The sequence below is a fragment of the Glandiceps talaboti genome, chromosome 21 (genome assembly GCF_964340395.1).
Source record: "Glandiceps talaboti chromosome 21, keGlaTala1.1, whole genome shotgun sequence".
NCBI classification, from domain to species: Eukaryota; Metazoa; Hemichordata; class Enteropneusta; family Spengelidae; genus Glandiceps; species Glandiceps talaboti.
The window spans coordinates 13,739,538-13,755,378 of NC_135569.1; the positions used below are offsets into that span (position 1 = coordinate 13,739,538).

The window sequence follows — 15,841 nt, forward strand, 5'->3', positions numbered from 1 at the left end:
CATTGATTATAACATGCACAAGCCAAGTTGAACAAAAAATATGGAATATATACTCTGGTTGTTCTACATCACGAAATCGCGCATCTGTGTCACGACAATCTGTGTCACGACAATATGTGTCTACGTCACTGGTTCTGCTGTGTTCGAAATATGAGTCAAAATGTTCAAAATTGCCATTACTTTCCCAGATTTTTTTTTTGATATTACTAGCACTGGTATGATTATGTTATTCTCTAATATTTTTCTTCATTCAGCCAGAAAATACTCATGACCTAAGGGTTGTCACTACTCGTCTACTGACTCGTAGTGACAAAGCACATTAGGTTACTAGTATTTTCCTTGGCTGAACGAAGACAAATATAGGGGAGTATCATCCATTATATACCACATGCACACTTGGTTAAACATGTTTCATTTCTTTCCGTTCGTCAACGGTCTGATCTCAGCAGTTGTACCTCCTCTCCCCCTCCCCTTCTCCCTCTGACAATGATACCCAGATGAGATATGACTCACCAGTCTCTGTTCTTCTAATAATTGTTCAGCTTCTTCCTTTTCCTTCTTATACTGCATTTCCATGGCAAGAAGTCTACAGGATTGTATACATTCATGTTCCAACATTACATTGTGAAAACACATTTACAGTCACATGTACATGCAATATAACACCATACAAACCACAGAACAGTCAATACAGGGAAGATTGCTAATAATCTACATATACTCCCTGTGATCTGTTTTCTTTTCAGGGAAAAAAACACTTTATGGGTCAAGACTAAACAACTTGGTTTCAACTCCTTATAAGTGTGAAGTTGCAGGGCATTTTTAGTTACAACTATTGCCTTCAGTTACATGTTACACAATGTCACAAGTCCACAAGAACATTAACTCAGGTCCATAATCTCCTGGTATTTAAGAGTTTAATGATGTATCAACGTCCGATAGTGCTAGATTTTTCGTGTCATTTACATTTCATTTTTCATTTTCCTCTTGTACATGTATATCAGTGTTTTAGTCATCAGTTGTGAACATTTCTGCGTTGTCAATTGTCTTTTTGTCTCTTTGGGGTGAAGCAGCTGAAGAGACATTTCGAATGAGGACAATAAAGTTATTATACTGAATTAAATGGAATGACATGAATAAACACTGGGTAACCTTACTTTAATATCTTTTTAACAAAACAAGACTTGATTCAGGTTTTTGTACACAATAAACAACAACAACAACAACAACAACAACAACAACAGTGAACTTATTTTTTTTTACGATTCTCTAGAATCACTCTGTATGAATCTTGGTTCAAAGACAATTAATTCCTTTACTGATAGGGTCGAGAACGAATGAAGTGAAAGAGTTTATGGTTTGGCTCAAAAGAAAACATGGGTTTTTACTGTACAATGTAAATGTGGGAAATAGCTGAGCCGGGTCGACTAATCAAGTGGTTCACTGCATCTGAACAGAAGCTTGATTCAATTTTCGTTTTCATTCACTAACACAACCACCACCATGAAATAACGTTTGTTTTGTTCTGTAAATTTGTATGAATCTTGGATCAAAGACTTAATTCATTGCGTCAGAAATGAAGTGAAAAATTTTCACATACCTTTTTTCCATTTCTTGTTTAATATCAATGCCTTGTTTCTGTAAGAGTTCATTTTGTGCAAAGCTCCAGTCTACAGGTTCACCAGCATTCGGTGTGTCGCCGCCGCCACCACCACCGCTTTCATTCTCATTCTCGTTCTCTGTTTCATTCTGTTGTGGTTTCTCTCTCTCTTGTCTAGCTTGTTCAGGATGAGTGAATCTGAACACATGGTTCTTGCCAAGTATGACTCTGGAACCTAGTTGTGAGGAAAATGATAAATGACGATAAGGTATCTGAAGGTATCATTCAATCTCTTGGTCAACATCATGACTGCCACTCCATGTGTACCAAATATTGTTTGAAATGAGTAAATGACATCATGTATGGACAGATGGATGGAGACAGTCCATCAGTCAGCCCTCATACAAACACTGGTGGACTACAGACAGACAAACTGTCGGGCTAGCACAGACAGACAGACAGACAGACAGACAGACAGACAGACAGACAGACAGAGACAGACAGACAGGCCGACAGACGGTGAACAGAGAGAGAGATATACAGAGAGACAGACAAACACGACACAAAGACAGGCTGACAGAGGGACAGACAGACAGGTTGGCAGGTAGGCAGGCACAGTGACAGACATGCTTGGCAGAGAGAGGCACAACACAGACAGACAGACAGACAGACAGACAGACAGACAGACAACATAACCACGTGCACAAAATCTTCCCCCAAGGAAGGCAAAAAAAAAAAAACCTTCTTACCTGTTTTCAAGACGTACGGTTCTGTAACTTCTTTACCATTGACATATATCATACTGTCCTTGAATGGAATAATGCTGACTTGACTGTCTATGTTTTCAAACATACAATGTTGATCCTGGATATGGAATCCACTAAGTACAATATCTTGAGCTTCTTTACATGTACTAGATGACCTAACGTTACCAAGTCTAGTGAGACCTTCTTTGATGTAATATAACAAACATTCTGACATCAATGGATCCTCATTTAGATTCACTAAATGTGGTGTCTAGAAAACACAACAAGAATTTGAAGCTCAGGAAATGTTTTACATAAGGGTTAAAACTCTAAGGAGAGGGGGATAATCTCAAGAAATTTAAGTTTTCATTAAGAGTCTTATCCTAATGTAAATGTAAGTAATGGGGGGGGGGGGGGGAGTGGAGATATCATGATTCCCATTTTTAATATCTTCACCTTAATTCAAAAGCAAAAGCCGATAATGAATTCATATAAATTTTACTAGAGGATGTGGTTGAATATACAAGGAGATGCTTGGAAACCAAGACTTTGCAGCATGGGAATTTAATATAAATTTTACCTACATCAAACGATGATTAAATATACCCAAAAAACGGCTGGAAACCAAGACTGTGATATTTTGAAATTTATCGACATCCTAAATTTGTTGCATAACATTTCAACATCTTTCACAGACAAACTTCTAATAAGAGTTCTAGTTAATACATATACATGTATAAGGGCAATGAGGCAATTTGGTGAGCAACGTACTAAGCAATTCATCACATACAATTACAATGTAATTGCATCATGTATGTACATAATTGCTTGGGCTTGCGATGTCACCAGGTCCATTGCAAGAAATTCATCATGTCAGATTTTCTGCAATTTGTTGCAAGTTGGTTCTCGTGTTGTATAATGAATTGCCCCATGTACACACTCAAGTCATGGTTGCTAGATGTGTTGCATGCGATGAATTGCTCAATGAATAGCTCTATGTATTAAACTTGGCCTTCTACATATCACAATAGTAACCATTTAAGGACCATAAACCTACACAAATCAACATCACTTCGTAATATTCCGGAGCACATCTTTTCTTTAAACCTTACCTTCTTAGGAGAGAATACTCCAAGCGTACCACCATCTTCTCTGACAGCTATACCCATCTCTGCTAACATCTCTTCTCTCTGTAGTCGTATGGCTTCAGTTTCTCTCAGCTTCTCTTCCCATGTTTTGTTGAGTTCAGCTATCAGTTTTTCTGATTCCTAAGATTTTAATAAAACGTCCAATAACAATAATTATACTTTTTGATTATAAAACCTGGTGTAAAAGTAATACGAACTATCATTTCTATCTCTTAGCTATCAGTGGACCTTGATGTACCGGTAATCAGACTCACAATAGAGTTGTGTTTCTGATCACCATTACACTCATAGTTGGGTGGCATTACTGATATTTATTATACCCACAGCAGGGTGGCATTTCTAATATATTCACAACAGGGTGGCAATTCTGATTGTCATTACCAGTGTACCCTCTAAGCCAATTTGACACGCCAAATTTGGTGTTCCCCTATCTCTTACCATGTGGTGACTCACAAGAAATCCCAGTTTTTATCATTTTGACTCACAACAACAAAGTTTTGCTATCATTAGGGGGCACACTGGTCATTATACCCACAGCAGGGTGGTATTTCTAATATATTCATTATACCCACAGTAGGGTGGCATTTCTGATACCCAATTTTCTCTCAAGAGGCAGCACATTCAACCTCATTAACTGTTTACACTATCTTGATTACACAGTATACAGTATGTATGTCCACATAACCAATACACAACTATCACCTACTTGACTACAATTATAGTTTTAATTTATGTCTACCTTAGTTTGTCGTTAGTTTGTTTTCTGTAGTAATATATTGCTTACCTTTAGCCTGTCAATGGTGTCTTCATTACCTTTGTTGATTGGTGGTTTCTTTTGATCTTTCTCACTAGCCGATACATTCATGTTGACCCCTTCTACATCAATACCTTCAGATACTAAGAGTTCTTTCAACCTGTTGACCTCCTCTTTAAGTTCGCGGATAATCTTGGCATTGGGATCTTCATTGACAATGGCTTTGCAGACAATCTGTTTAGCTCTGTCAGCATATCTGAATTAAAGTCAATAAGTATGAGTAAGCATCAGTATTAGACTGTCTTTAATAGGGGATTGACACTTAGAAAGTTAAGTCAACTGAGTTGACTCAAATCTTAAAGTGGCCATCTGGATGAGGATTGGGTATTAATTTTGGATTTTTAATTAATAACAGAGTTATCAAAAATTTTACATGAAACAATGGGTATCCATGGTAATGACATCCACGGAAGAAGGAAAAAGATTTGACTAAATATTTCGAGGCAATTGTGCATATATGTATGTGACGTCAAATAACGAAATGACTCATTTTCAGAACCCAGTGTTTACTAAATAAAAATGTCTTTGTTTCCATGAGTGGTGCCCCCCCCCCCCCTTTAACAACCATGATCAACAAGTTTGATACTGCTGTATCTACTGAAAGGAAACTACCCTGCGAATACAAATTTACAGACTTTGAATGACCGTTATGACTCATTACAAGTTTCACAAAAAAGACACGTTTGTAAAGTTCACTTGAAAAGTTTTCAAAATGGATTTCCTCACAGGATATCAACAGATTAGCACACAAAGAGACATCTCTATTTTACACCTTAATTGTCTATTCTCCCATGAATAAAAGGTGTGGGCGTCTACATAAAATATCCTTTAGGAAGTACACATGACATCATCATGTATATACACTAGATTTTGCAAAGAGCTACTAGTTCTCACAGCATTAAAGGTATGGACTCTTACGCATGAAATGCTCTATATGCTATAATTGTAATTTTTTCTTGGAGTAAAAGTTATATCTCCATATTCTCTTGGACACAGACAACTACATGCATATATTAAAGGCTTATTTGGAGTTCTTTTTGGTGCATGTGATCTTTCTATGCAGACTTTACTGTTTCTTTGAACTTGTGGTGTATCGTTCCATTTTAGTACACAGGTATTTATTGGGTACTTAACCAACATATCTTGCCTCAAAGTTTTGCCAAAGAATATTAATTTGATAGGTCAGGATTGTATTCATTGATAAGGACTGTTTTACTCAGTACCTTTTAACTATACAGATGTATTTATATACTTGATATTTTACCCTGTTACTATTTTCCTTGAAATGAAAGGTGTGGGCAGGACCATACACAAGAAGTGCTTCCCAGAACAGACAACATATGGACAACTTTAATGATACACTTTCTAGGAAATGTATAGGACATGGATAACTTCAATGATACCTTAGTGTACTCAGTGTTTCATCATAGTTGATATCAGCTGGACTCAATGCTGCAATCATGGCTGTCTTGGAATTGCCACCAAGGTTCTCCCTCAATAGCCATGTTAAGACCGAGTCTCTGTATGGAATAAAGTCACTCTTTCTTTTCCTTTTACTTGCCTGTAATGAAATAAGAGATACAACATTCAACTTTACTCTGTAACCATGACAATCAATGTGTATTCTCTGTTTACATTTACTAGACAGGACCTGGACATACACATACTTCATCACATGTAACTTTTCATGTACATTCCGAATTGTTAATTGCTTATTTGTAAATCTGAGCAAATTCAAAGTCTTTTTTTTTTACACTACAGTCAGTCACGTGAGAAATTGTTCATGTTCATCTCCCATGCTGTTACACTGTGATGTTAATTTGTGAAACATCATCCAAATTATCACCATGCCATTTGCATTTACATAATATCAGTTTTATTGTTAATGTTACATGTATAAGTATGATGAAATGTAAGGATTGTTTGTTTATACGAAATATGAATGACAATAACATTAATTATCATTTTTTGGTAGAAATGGAACCTTATGATGTAACTTACTTGGATATGACAATGTATTAATGACAAGAGGTTCAGTATTAACAGATATGACAGAGTTAGTATAGTGCTAATGGTGGCAGTGAATCTCCAGATCTCTCTGTGGTGGTGAAGAGATATTCTATCCCACCAGCAGCATCTACACTACGACAGAGTGCAGTTTTAAAATGTACAGAATGCCTGTTTTCTGGGCACCCCTTGGTTCTATCTTGCTGGTTAGAGCACTATTTGCTGCTTAGCTTTGAAAATCAGCCTTTGGCCTTCTGTGGCATGAGCTGTACAGTTACCACTAAGAGGCCCTGCGGTTTACAATGATGAATTGTAGTGGAAACAATAACTTGGTCACGCAAGTTTTTATCAACACAAATTTACAATCATGTGAAGTTTGTATTAAACTTTGTCACATAATACATTGCCATTTTCAGTCAGAGTAAAAAAATAAGAAGTTTCCATTTCTACCAAAAAAAGTAACATAATGTGATTCTGATTCATTTGGTATGATCTTAAATCAAAGGAATCTGTAGAGAATCTGTAGAGACAGTGTATAAATGGAAACCCATTGACCTATTGAATGTTGGTGTTTACCAAGAACCATTCATAAGTCTGAGATGTTTTATGTTGAGTAAATTTAAAACATCTGTAGGAGAAATGAGAAAATAAATTCAAAATAAACTAAAAAGTTTTAGTGCAAACTTTACTTTGGCTGAAATAAATGGGTTAGTAAACAAAAGATTTCCATGCAGGATTTTATAAATCAAAAATTTGAAGATAAAAAATTGGCAAAAAATCTACAAAATAAAACTCAGGCCAGCAAGAATCCTGAAAGAAAGAAAAGTTTCATGCAGAAAAATGGCAAAAATTAAATGAGATAAAATTGTGTTGAGAAAGTGTTATAAAATAAGATTAAAAGTAAGATTATTACTGTAGCAAAAGCATAATGTGTTAGAAAAAGAATAGGGTGTAAGTGAAAAAAATGTAATGAGGATAAAAATGAATGGTGTTGTCCTTCAAAGGGAGATGTTATCATTTTGTCCACCAATAGGGCAGTATAATGGACTAAGAAATATTGTCAATGTGTTGACATAAACTCATATTTAAAGCACAAAACAAAGACAAAATTACACACATTTTCATAACATTATTAATTATAAACTCTAACACAAGTTAGGTACTAATACTACGACACATAAATTAAAACATTAAAAATCAAGCTTCACACAAAATTATAGGACGACACGACCATGCACTATAAATTACTATTTGGTTCGATTAAACACAGAGTTCCCACAAACCGTTATTGTTTTATGTTATCAGTGTGTGCACTAAAGATACAATCATTGTGTAATTATAGTCGGACTACACAGACCAAACAGTAGATGAGGACAGTCACTGGCAGCATGACACAACCATGGCCAATTACATCATTGACATGCACAACATGTATACAGACAGCAACATATTCACTATTGCAAATGCAACAAATTTTTTCTTCCAACAAAATTTGTCAAAATTCTGCCAAATTTTGTTCCAGTTATCTGTAATTTTGGACAACTTTACTAAATCATTGAATAATATAACCATTTTGATCAAAATACGCTTGAAATTCAAAAGCCACTTTTTAAAAATTCAAATGTTAAAATTTTCCAAAAAAAATTTTCTATTTGTTTCTAATTTGGATAAAATTACAAAATCATCCTATTTTGAAATGATCTTTGTCAAAATCAATTTGAATATTGATGAAAATTTGAAAAATTTGAAAAAAATTGTTGTCAATAGTGAATAGGTTGCAACAAAATAGACTTAGTCACCATGAGTGTGACCATCCTGGACTTACACTGCCCTTTCCCATCTTGTCCATAGAACTCTAAAGTTGTAAGGGTGACGTGGTGGTAAGTGGGTAGTAAAGATCATACAGAGAGAACAAGAAAACATACAGAATAGCAGAGAATGATGCCAAGAGCAACCTACAAAATAGTGCTTCTAATACAATAGCATTTTCCCCACACAACTTGACAATTTGACAATTTGAGACTGGAAGGTTAATTCCAAAACATATTTTTTATCAACTTTTTTACAGACAGTAAGAGGACATTTTCTATTGCCAAGTCCTTCTCATAGTCAGTACATTCAAAATGTTCAAATTTGTTTTTCGCAACATTTATTTGTCCATGATTTATTTTTCAAATCAACTGCAAAATCCAACTTGTCATGAAGATTTCTAGACTGTTCACAGTTGTTTACTCTGAACATTATTGTTATCTGTTTGTGCTCCAACTCTGAAGTAAAAGTAGTAAAAGACAGCAATGTGCAGTGCAAATAACACTGATTTTTTTTTCAGTCTAGAACTAGCAGAAAATTTCAAACAAAGGGAAACTTTTGCTTCACTGAAAATCCTTCATAATTTATTTAATCAAAATCCTCTGCACAAGAAATTTGAGAATTATAGGTTTAGTATGAATATAAACGATTTAACTGAAAAACAAAAATTTCGAAATTAGTCACTTTACGGTTTTATAACTAAAAAGAAATGGCCCAGGGGTAGATCAGGAAATGTTCAACTTATGGTTCTAAAACAGATAATTTTGATGTCACCTGTTCTCTCACACATTATCAGGATATTAATATTTAGGGGACAATCATACCTTTGAAATAGTAATTTCAAACGAAAACTAACAAGCATTAATCTTTAACAGACAAACTAGGTTCGTACTAATTTTCAACCCTTCCCCTCTAACCCCCTCCCTTACTAATTTCTGTCCCTTCCCCTCTAACCCCCTTACTAATTTCAGTCCCTTCCCCTCCAACCCCCTTACTAATTTCTGTCCCTTCCCTTCTGACCCTTTACTCCTTCCTACACCTACCCTCTAAACTCTCCACCCCATCCCCTACTAATTTCTACCCTTTCCCCTCTAACCCCTCCATCCCTCTCACATCATCAAAAAAAGCCACTTTTAATTGCAAGACATGATCTTACACTATCACTCGTTTGTTTTCAGATAAATTGGCAATCTCTCACTTTTCTGATATACATATAATAGTAAATCGACACTACGACAATACTAGGATACTATCTAAGACATTAGATTGCTAGAAATGAAATGGTCATATTGAAACAATAAATGTTTTTGGTATGCAAATTTTACCAGACCTTACTACTATTTCCTAGGGTTCCAACACCTAGTAAAGTGGAACAGTGGATTTTGTTTATTTTTGTCAATTCATTCAACTCATACATCACATATAAAACTCGGCATATAAGTCACCTATTATCTTTTAAACTGAGATCAAGATAGAACTATACCAAATTAACGACCCTATAAAACTTAATTCAATAGTTATCACTCAGGTAATTGAGCTTTCGGTTTACTAAGATAGACACAAACTAAAACTACTGTCGCAACATGTTGATACAACAGTGATAAGCTATAAAATGCACATTGGTTTAATTAGTCTCAGTAGGGAGACTTCCTAGAGTTTTATTGACAGAGTTCCATGAACATTCAGTGTAGTATTTTGGGACTTCCAATGTTTACACTATATTGATCACAGGGTGATTAGAATCGCACAACAGAGGAACTGCTATCACCCACTTGTGTAATCTACCACACTGAAGAACAATAGATTTAGTTTGTGTCTATCTTAGTAAACCGAAGGCTGGATTACCAGTGTTGTATAACTGTATAGCATGTAGTATAACACAATAGAAGGCACTGCATATCATAAACTTACCAGTTCTGCCAACGATGATATGACTTTTCCAAGAGTTGTGAGAGATTTGTTGATATTGGCACCTTCCTGTTTAGACAAAGTCAAAAATAAATGTTATAGCTATCACACTGGAGGACATCCTGCTATAAACATGCAATGAAACGTCAGTCCAGGTTTTCAGATCACATGATCGATTCTCAGGGACACAGAACTTTCAAATGGCACGATTTGATAATGAAATTCATTCTGTATGACATCAATTGCTCGACAAAATTCACATTCAACAAGAAACTTGTTAACTAAAGAGAGAAAGTAATGTTGATTTTAATAATTTGAACATCATAATTTTCTGCTAATGTCATTTTTATATGGATATATTTTAAACCACAAACATATGATGTAAACTATAATTTATCTGGAGATGGGTGTGTGTGTGTGTGTGGGGGGGGGGGGGGGGGGGGGGGGGGGCTTTAGTGTTGTTAGATTTAGAGTTTCCCTGACAGTAGGTTTAACATCATGCAATGGGGAGAGAGGTGATTGTGGAGATCGAGGTGGAGAAGATATGGGGTTGGGGTAGTAAAGTATACTACATGTACGAGGAAAGGGACCGGAGTTTTTAAGATATGGGAGTTGGGGTACATGTATACAGTAATGCCCACATACCTTTAGCCTTGTTCCTTTAGCACCAGTGGAATCTGCACGTTCACTTCCCGCCAAATCTACTAGACTGATTTTACTAACTTTTTCTGTGAATAGATCTGTTTCTCTGTCATGTCTCTTCTGTGTAAATACTATTGTAAATACAGCATGAGATCGGCTGCTGGTTTCATTCATGTTTGTAGCTGCTACAGTTCTGTAAACAAACAATGAAAAATATAAGTTGACATGAAGGGTATACCATCACTTGTGTTATATATGTTGAATTGAAACCTATCTAACAAGGACAGTTTTAGATAGTCTAGCTTCAATTTCAAACGTACCACAAAATCAACCAGACGATCTCATTCACACACATTCCACGGAATACCAGCAAAAACAAATACATACAAATACTCATATTATCCCAGCACCGTAAATGACTGGAATAATCTCACAAATGACACTGTGTCACCACAGATTCCAGAATTTTACATCATATTTTCCATTCTGTATAGTTTATCCAAAGAGACTGACCTGGCTTTGTTGCCTTCATCCATTAAGTCTTGGATATCAGCATATGATGTGACAGCTAGTTTTGACAGATCTTCAACGTAGGGTCCAAGTAGAGGATGTTCTCGTACTCGTAAGTGTTTCTGGTTTTTAGGATTCAGTAAGTCTCTAACTCTTTCACAGTAAATTTCCATGTAACTAACTTCCACAGAATACAACATATCCTCCGTTGTATTCTTTCCAATTCTCTTGAACAGCTCCTCACATAACTAGAAGGAAACATTAAATTTGTCAGGATACTGGAGAAATGTAAGTTGCCTTGGAGTTTCACTCAAGGGACACAAGACAAAGATAGACAAGTTTCAACACAAGACTAACAATAACTGAGACACAACACACACAGTAGGATCTTTTACCCAATTATCATCGTCGCAAACCACGGCCTCTTTTACTGCACCATCGAAACGTTTGCGAGAATGCCCAATTATATTCAAAAGATACAAGGCACTACTATTTGTTTACAGTACAGTACAAACAAGCTTCTGCTGAAAACATTACACACGAACTTGATGATTTTAATGTCTTCAATTGTTTATTTTCCTACTGCATGGTAACTTGTCTACTTCTACATTCTCACGGTGCGACACTTCTATCGTTGTCTCTTTTGTAATTGAACTCATCTGTGTGTGTGTGTGCAAAATCCATCCTGTCTCTTGTGAAACACCAAGGCAACTTTATTTCTCCTGTAGAATGTTTGGAATAAGTTAGGGATGGGGTATACTGCTAATAATCAAGTGGCACAATCGTTCAATTCACATGGGCATGAAGTGGGATTCAACACTGAAAACCTAGCCCATACATCTTACAAGATTTCTTTCTGAGCAGAAATTAATATGACCAAAAGACATTTCTTTTCAAGTACCTAAACCTGGGCATTTTTGCTAAAGACTTATTTTCACTTATTTCACTAAAAAACAAAAACTCAAAAATAAACAGTGACTAAAATGCCTTTTAGTAAATGAACACAATGTCCCAGTGTGGTTTATATAGTAAAAATTAGTCTTTTACTTAGAACGGGCTGAAACTGCAAAAATGCTAAATTTTGCGGTTGCAAAAATATTAGGCTTACAGTATACCCTGACATAATGCAGACATAAGTCAAAATCAACATAGTAGTGATTGGAATGGGTAAGCATTTACTACAGATTGCATGGATCGTGTTTGCAACACACAACAAGCATTTCCTCCACACATACACTTTGGACGACAACTATTTAAACTTCCGGTATCATTAACTTGCCATCCTGAGCACAAAAGAAAGACAGGACAATATACAAATTGTCCGATTCGCTTTTGATGTTTTCATCCATCACCTTACCTGAGGCATAATTCCTTCCTGGTCAGGTTCCTGTCTTCCCATCATTGTATATGACTTTCCAGCACCTGTCTGCCCATAGGCAAATATACATACATTGTACCTGTACACAATAACACAAAAACAAAGTGTCATAACATGATGAGAGCACAGCATTTGTCAGGTGGGTTCTTCAATCTAGACATTTTACAGCGAATTTCTCAATACTGTTCTGCTTTTCTTTGATACAACCACGCAGAAACCAATAAGACACTGGACATGCTACATTTTAAGATAGCAAGATTGAATGAATACAGTTTCTTGCTACATTTTGTCTAAGTGAAATGAAGTACACATGCCACCATACAGACATCAAATGAACACCACAAAGGACATTGGGTATTTGATACTAAGAAAAACATTGGCACCCGAATGTCTGCACGGAGCTGCAATACATTTATATGGTTTATTTTATTTAGACTAAATGTAGCAAAAAATGCAGTTTCTTGTTAGTTTCTGCATAGTTGTATCAATAGAAAATTTGAACAGTACTGTGAAATTCACCGTAGTGGACCAATTCACATGATACTGGGCCCCAGGTTGTTGGATGTAAGATCTTAGAATTGATCTTACTTCCTTATCTTCTTAAGTTCTTGCATTTGGAGGATTTTAGTATAACTCTACAAGGGATTTTGTTTAATGGTGTTGATCTCAAACAATTTCAGTGACAAATATCATTCAAGGTAGCATGTTTTCTGCTCATTATCTGCTCATAAAATATTCTAAGAAGAACATTCACATGACCACTATGTACATTTCACTTTCTAACAAATATGAACTTGACTTAATAACTGACTAAAACAAATAAAAAGATAAATCTAATTAATCTTATTTCATTTTAGTTCTACTAAGAACTAGAATTTGAGCAGTTAATCTATTCATTTCGTACTACTAGTACACTTATAAATATCAATAAGTGCAGTTAATTGTTCAAACATCTGATTTAATACTTGTGGACTGTTTTTACAAATCATAACATCCAAATATTAACAGTGAGTTATACTTACCCTTCAAAGGCATGTTCCAACATTTCTTCACCAATATCTTTATATACCTGTCTTTGTGATGCATAATTATGGTCTTCCGGCTGTAGGACACAATTATGAAATGGCATAACTAATTAATAATTCATGTTAATTCTCCTGGCATGGTACTTCTCACAAATTAGTGTACATTGGCAGAGTGTTCCCTGTAATGAATGCAATTATTCTTGTTGTGCTTCATAATGACAAACACTGGGTTTTCATATGACTATATAGTACCATACAATAAGTACATGTAATTAGGGGTGATCACCAAATTCTGGTGCATCATAAATTTTATTTAGTGGTGTGTTAAATTGACCTGCACATCAGAGGGCACACTGAATTAGCACACTATGTTCCTTGAACAGTAAGTTTATCCTTTTTTTCATATGAATCTAACACTTTCTTACAAAAGAAATTTGTGAACAACATAGTCATATAATTGAAAATTGGCATGAAATTAGTATATATTGCAATATATTTTACAATCTCTATCACTGTCACTATGTTTTCAAAATGGTTGTCCAGTGTCTGCAATCATATTTCGACAAATGACTACAATATTAACAAGACAGCTGCATATCGCACAGAAATTACAAGTAAATCATGGTTCCATAACGGGTCACTACGCATTGATTATAAAATAGATTTCCTGGTCTTAATAGCACCATAATGATGTGTTGGCTATGCCTGACTGCCAATTTTAGCTGTTCAGTAGCTCTGTAATTATACTATCGGGAAAATACCATCTGTTTATTTTCTCAGTGTTTGATGATTCTATTAAGATCTTATTTCATAAGAGTTCATTCCTATAAAACTCAAAAATCCTTAAAAGTTTGTTTTTTGGATACCTCTCAAAACTCCATCATTCTGTGAATAGGAAATCATTCATTCTCTTCAAACAATACACAAACTCTAAAGTTTCTTATTTTTAATATTACGTTCAAAATATAATTCAAAATCTTGTTAAAATTTGTAGAAAATAAACACAAAATGAGAACACGTGGTATAAAATTCAAATTCCTTCTCTATGTATTCACACTACCATTTGACAAGTGGGGCTTAAACTTACTTCGTCTTTTCATATAACAAACAAAACTTAACCTTACATTCATATTTTCATGATTTTATATCTAAAATATGATAAAATCAGGATAACCCTTGAAATGGTTTCTTTTCGTGTGTATTTTTCTCTAATGCTTTGAAGCAGATATCGTGGTTTCTCCCTATGAATAAAGTACATGTATACTGTATTGTGTTGTATTGAATTGTGTTGTATTGTATTGTATTGGTGCCATCCCAAATAATATATTTTCAAGATTCAAGCGTCTACACTAAGCTTTCCTTTAGACCTGCTCACCAACACTGATGTATCGGTACATGTATGCCACAAGGGAAATTACTAAGTTATCAGTACAGTGTGTTAGTAGTAATGGTATAGGAAATAAATGAAGCGTTTTATCAAACATAACATTTGCAATCATCATTCCAATCTGAGTTACAACCATCGATAATAACATTGATGAAATAGAGTATTGAGAAGTTTATATCCTGTCTGTGGATTTAGGCACAACACATTAGAATAGCAATATTGGTTTTACTTTATGTTCATTTACATTTTTATGTTTATTTTTTTGTACATCTGTATATTTTAATCAGTAATAAAATGACCTACACTGGGAGGAAAGGGCAAAGAAACGACAATGGAAGTCATTTTCTATGTCATTACAGACATGATATTCAATGACATTTTCAGTTCTAGAAATTTCTGTGGCATTTTTTTAAATAATCTATAGCTTAATTAAAAATATTCTTCCGAGTCAATGCACCAACTTGTAGTGCTAACATCATGAGCGTCTGTCAATATTTTGGGTATTCCTTACCCATTAACCGATAATGACAAAGAAAATGTAGTGTTATAATTTACATGTACCTTGCAGTGACTACAAATGGACACCAGGGATTTGTAACATACATGGTTGTAACGTAAACTGATAGATCTATCATTGTTGTTGCTCCTTCTAACCATTAGTAGTGTGCACACAATGATGAACGTTTTAGTCTAATTGTCGTAGAGACTATAAATTGGCACCTGAGATTTATACACATGTATTTGTGCGTCATTTCCTGTGTGACATAATTTACATCCTGTCTTTGAGTGTGTCAGATAAGTAACAAAAGGTGACTGTACTATACATTACTGCACTACATTGCACTGCACTGTACTCTACTGTACTTT

General features: G+C 35.0%; 1 protein-coding gene across 1 annotated transcript in view; it reads right to left on the reverse strand.

Annotated features, from left to right (window-relative positions):
• The window catches only part of LOC144451660 (kinesin-like protein KIF1A), a 112,919-nt gene that overhangs the window by 56,483 nt on the left and 40,595 nt on the right, over nucleotides 1-15,841 (reverse strand). The window contains exons 4-15 of the mRNA XM_078142554.1: nucleotides 13,585-13,664; nucleotides 12,542-12,641; nucleotides 11,188-11,432; nucleotides 10,678-10,867; nucleotides 10,036-10,101; nucleotides 8,141-8,170; nucleotides 5,712-5,869; nucleotides 4,279-4,504; nucleotides 3,459-3,614; nucleotides 2,350-2,617; nucleotides 1,601-1,835; nucleotides 514-586 (exon numbers count right to left, since the gene is read on the reverse strand). Coding sequence (XP_077998680.1) covers nucleotides 514-586; nucleotides 1,601-1,835; nucleotides 2,350-2,617; nucleotides 3,459-3,614; nucleotides 4,279-4,504; nucleotides 5,712-5,869; nucleotides 8,141-8,170; nucleotides 10,036-10,101; nucleotides 10,678-10,867; nucleotides 11,188-11,432; nucleotides 12,542-12,641; nucleotides 13,585-13,664 — 1,827 coding nt within the window. The remainder of the gene's footprint in view (nucleotides 1-513; nucleotides 587-1,600; nucleotides 1,836-2,349; nucleotides 2,618-3,458; nucleotides 3,615-4,278; nucleotides 4,505-5,711; nucleotides 5,870-8,140; nucleotides 8,171-10,035; nucleotides 10,102-10,677; nucleotides 10,868-11,187; nucleotides 11,433-12,541; nucleotides 12,642-13,584; nucleotides 13,665-15,841) is intronic.